This window comes from Argentina silus (assembly GCF_951799395.1).
Source record: "Argentina silus genome assembly, chromosome: 18".
NCBI lineage: Eukaryota > Metazoa > Chordata > Actinopteri > Argentiniformes > Argentinidae > Argentina > Argentina silus.
Window position 1 is genome coordinate 15,778,654 of NC_139672.1, and position 4,095 is coordinate 15,782,748.

A 4,095-nucleotide genomic window follows, 5' to 3' on the forward strand; every position below is an offset into this window, starting at 1 on the left:
ATCATTGGTCGTTCACCTGTTGAGTTTTGGAACGCATCATCGACGTTGGACAACAATCATGATGATCATCCCCATACTGCTAAAAATCTGATTACAGAATACGATAGGGCTCGAAAAGCATTCATACGATGATGAAAAGTCATTTTGCATTTTATTTTATCTTGTGCTTTGGCCTTTAAAAATGTAAATGTAGCTTCACGCTGGATGTACGGTACCACTCAAAAGTATGTAGACATTTTATTTAAAAATAAAAAGAACAAGATGTTTTAATTCGACCTCAAATCATGTTAAGAGATGTTTCTATCAGACAATAACTTCAACTTTATTCAAAAAGAGGCTTTCATCATCAAAACGCGCAACTTTGTGCAGAAAGGTCCTCCAAATCTCTCTCTGAAATACAGTACATACATCCACAATCCTAGTGTGTATGATGTGCTTTTAAAGTCTTTTCCAAAGTTCACTCCTTGTTCACTCTCCCAAGCTTTGTACGTTCCTCAAATCCGTCGGCTTTTCCAAGTTCCCGTTCAGACAAGCCGTTACGCTTCACTCAATCCACTGGACTCTCTCCATGACAGATATGAAGCTGCAGTTTCTCCGGCACTTTGAAGAGGAGTTCTGATGGACCTTCAAACAAGCTCAAGTACCTACAGGGAGATAAAATACATGTAAGTAAAGATAAAAATAGGCGGCATTGAAAAAGGTTGAAAAGGACTCCTAAAGCCCTCTTCCACATGGCCTGCAGTAGCCCAGTACTCCCTCAAGGCTTCAAAACTAGACAGAACAAAATGTGAGAAATGCTGTGTGTGGACAAAAGCTCTCGGTAAGCGATTGAGGTGCACCTTTTTGCATTCAACTCCACCAATCTGTCAAACCGTAGTCCACCGACACCACCAGAAACTGCTCTTTACAGACAGATATTCAAAATCAAAACACACCTTGATTGTTCCTTGACTGTTCGCAGCGATCAGCACATTCGACTCCTGAAAGCGAGACGGGAGAATGCAGCACAAATCATGACAAGTGTTTATAAGGGTGGATGGACGCAAACGTTTGACTGGTACTACCTATCTATCTATCTATCTATCTATCTATCTATCTATGGGAATATATCAGTGGAGGCTGGTGGAAGTAGAAATCGGAGGACGGAAGGAACAGAACGTGGAATATTCCGTTCCATGCATTACAATGAGCCTGTCCTCCCGATTTCTACCTCCCCCAGCCTCCCCCAGCCTCCCCTGGTCCGTGGCCTCACCCCGTCCGGCATGGCTCTCCAGCACACTGCGCTGACAAACTCGTTGGTGTCGTCCTCCTTCTTGTCTTTGTCCAGGACGCTCTTCACCGTGTCAAACTTGAACGTCAGCAGGGTCTTGGACAGCCCCTTGTAGTAGAGGTAGAGCGAGTTGTTCTCACTCCCTGCGAAGAGAGAAGGACATTGCGATGTCGTCAGCGACGTAGATCTGATCCGATCTCATCCCTCCTAAAGACCTCTTCACCCCCACTACCCCCCTGTTGTACAAGTTTCTCTCCTGTTAATAATTAAAAATAAAATGCTTCTTCTAGCATTGTGACTGCCTATGGCCCCTGGGCCGAGCATTGATTACTTTATGTTATGATGACTGTTGGATAGATGATTCACTTACTTAAACAAATGTATTTGTTGTAAAGTCGCTTTGGATAAAGGCGTCTGCTAAATGCCATGAATGTAAATGTAATCTGTATCAGACTGCAGCAGCTGTCAACGGGGGGTGGGGGGGTAAACAAGACACTTACCACATGCAACATAGTCTCCATTGGAGGCGAGGCCCACAAAGTTCTTCTCGTTGATGTGGCCCTTGAAAGACCGCAAGCAGTGGGGCTTGTTCACATTCCACAGCTTCAGCTGGCTGTCTGTGGACCTGTGGCGTGAGGGAGAACAGACTGTCAGTATAACCAGTCATTCAAGCTATGACCTGTGGGGTGAAGGAGAACAGACTGTCAGTATAACCAGTCATTCAAGCTATGATCTGTGGCGTGAAGGAGAACAGGCTGTCAGTATAACCAGTCATTCAAGCTATGATCTGTGGGGCGAAGGAGAACAGGCTGTCAGTATAACCAGTCATTCAAGCTATGATCTGTGGGGCGAAGGAGAGAGACCATCGTTATAACAGTCATCCAAGATGCGCATGAGATTCTAGACTGCAGATTAGTTCCGATAATATTTGAGAAATAATGGGGAAAACCATCTTGCATACACAACGTGTGTTTCTTTCTTTCTATCTGAGTGCTCTTCAATTGTGTTTGTAAAAGTCAAATTCCTCTCATTCTAATTTCATACTTGATGGACGATGACGCTTTCTAATGTGTGTGCCCAGAAACTGCTTCACTGCCTTACCTTTCCTCATGGCTGCATGGTGATGCATGCACCAGAGTATCAGCTATTCCTCATGGCTGCATGGTGGCGCATGCACCACAGTATCAGCTATTCCTCATGGCTGCATGGTGGCGCATGTACCACAGTATCAGCTATTCCTCATGGCTGCATGGTGGCGCATGTACCACAGTATCAGCTATTCCTCATGGCTGCATGGTGGCGCATGTACCACAGTATCAGCTATTCCTCATGGCTGCATGCACCACAGTATCAGCTATTCCTCATGGCTGCATGCACCACAGTATCAGCTATTCCGCATGGCTGCATGGTGACGCATGCACCAGAGTATCAGCTATTCCGCATGGCTGCATGGTGACGCATGCACCACAGTATCAGCTATTCCTCTTGGCTGCATGGTGACGCATGCACCACAGTATCAGCTATTCCTCTTGGCTGCATGGTGACGCATGCACCAGAGTATCAGCTATTCCTCATGGCTGCATGGACCACAGTATCAGCTATTCCTCATGGCTGCATGGACCACAGTATCAGCTATTCCTCATGGCTGCATGGACCACAGTATCAGCTATTCCTCATGGCTGCATGGTGGTGCATGCACCACAGTATCAGCTATTCCTCATGGCTGCATGGTGGTGCATGCACCATAGTATCAGCTATTCCTCACTCCAAACTGTCTTACGTTTCCTCCGTACTTGTATACCTATAGGACTTCATACTTCCTTACCATAGTATGTGCCTTATTTGAACAGTTTTTATCTTTGTGTGAAGCACATTGCATTGCATGTACAGTACCAGTCAAAAGTTTGGACACGCCTTCTCATTCAATGGTTTTTCTTTATTTTTGTTATTTTCTACATTGTAGATTAATAAAAAAAAGTAGCCACTTTTTGCTTTGATGATAGCTTTGCACACTCATGGCCAGGTGTGTCCAAACTTTTGACTGGTACTGTATGTACGAAATATGCCATATGAATAAAATGTGATTGACTGATTTACTGATTGATTGACTGACTAAGTCCTGACCTAACCTGTCCTCAACCATCCTTGAAGAAGACTCTTGGACGTTATGGGCTAGTTCCCGGACCAAGATTCATCCTAGTCCTTGACCTAAGACCATGTTCTATGGAGAACCCACCTAGTCCTTGACCTAAGACCACGTTCTATGGAGAACCCATCTACTCCTGGACCTAAGACCATGTTCTACGGAGAACCCATCTAGTCCTTGACCTAAGACCATGTTCTATGGAGAACCCATCTAGTCCTGTGGGTGGTGGTTCGACCCATACCACAGTGTAATCTCCCGTTTGATCAGGATGACTTACGCGGACACGATTTCCTCTCCGTTGACGAACTTGGCGTAGGACACAGCTTTCCTGTGGCCCTTGAACACCATGATAGGCTGTTTAGTGTTGCGTAGGTCGTAGTAGTGAACACAGTGGTCTGGGGGGGGAGAACAAACGACACGTTTTAGAACGCCGACGACCCACAATGCACCATGTTCTCAACCATGTGTCGTATCTCAAACGGTTGTTTCAACTGGTTTCACTACATAAACATTTATTACATTATTACACTATTATAAACATTTATTACATTTATGTTCATAAACAAATCACATGTATGGGAAAAAATGAGGACTTTGATAAAGGATCTGTCATCTGAGGAATGTATGTGTTTGAATTGATTATATTGTATAAATTGTTGTTGCACTTGTTCGTGATTTT

At 44.5% G+C, this 4,095-nt stretch overlaps 1 protein-coding gene across 1 annotated transcript in view; it reads right to left on the reverse strand.

The window, feature by feature from the left end:
* Positions 1–222: 222 nt before the first annotated feature.
* Positions 223–4,095, reverse strand: part of cop1 (COP1 E3 ubiquitin ligase) — an 11,559-nt gene continuing 7,686 nt past the window's right edge. The window contains exons 16-20 of the mRNA XM_083690328.1: positions 3,694–3,811; positions 1,771–1,895; positions 1,253–1,413; positions 936–980; positions 223–644 (exon numbers count right to left, since the gene is read on the reverse strand). Coding sequence (XP_083546454.1) covers positions 627–644; positions 936–980; positions 1,253–1,413; positions 1,771–1,895; positions 3,694–3,811 — 467 coding nt within the window. The 3' untranslated portion in view covers positions 223–626. The remainder of the gene's footprint in view (positions 645–935; positions 981–1,252; positions 1,414–1,770; positions 1,896–3,693; positions 3,812–4,095) is intronic.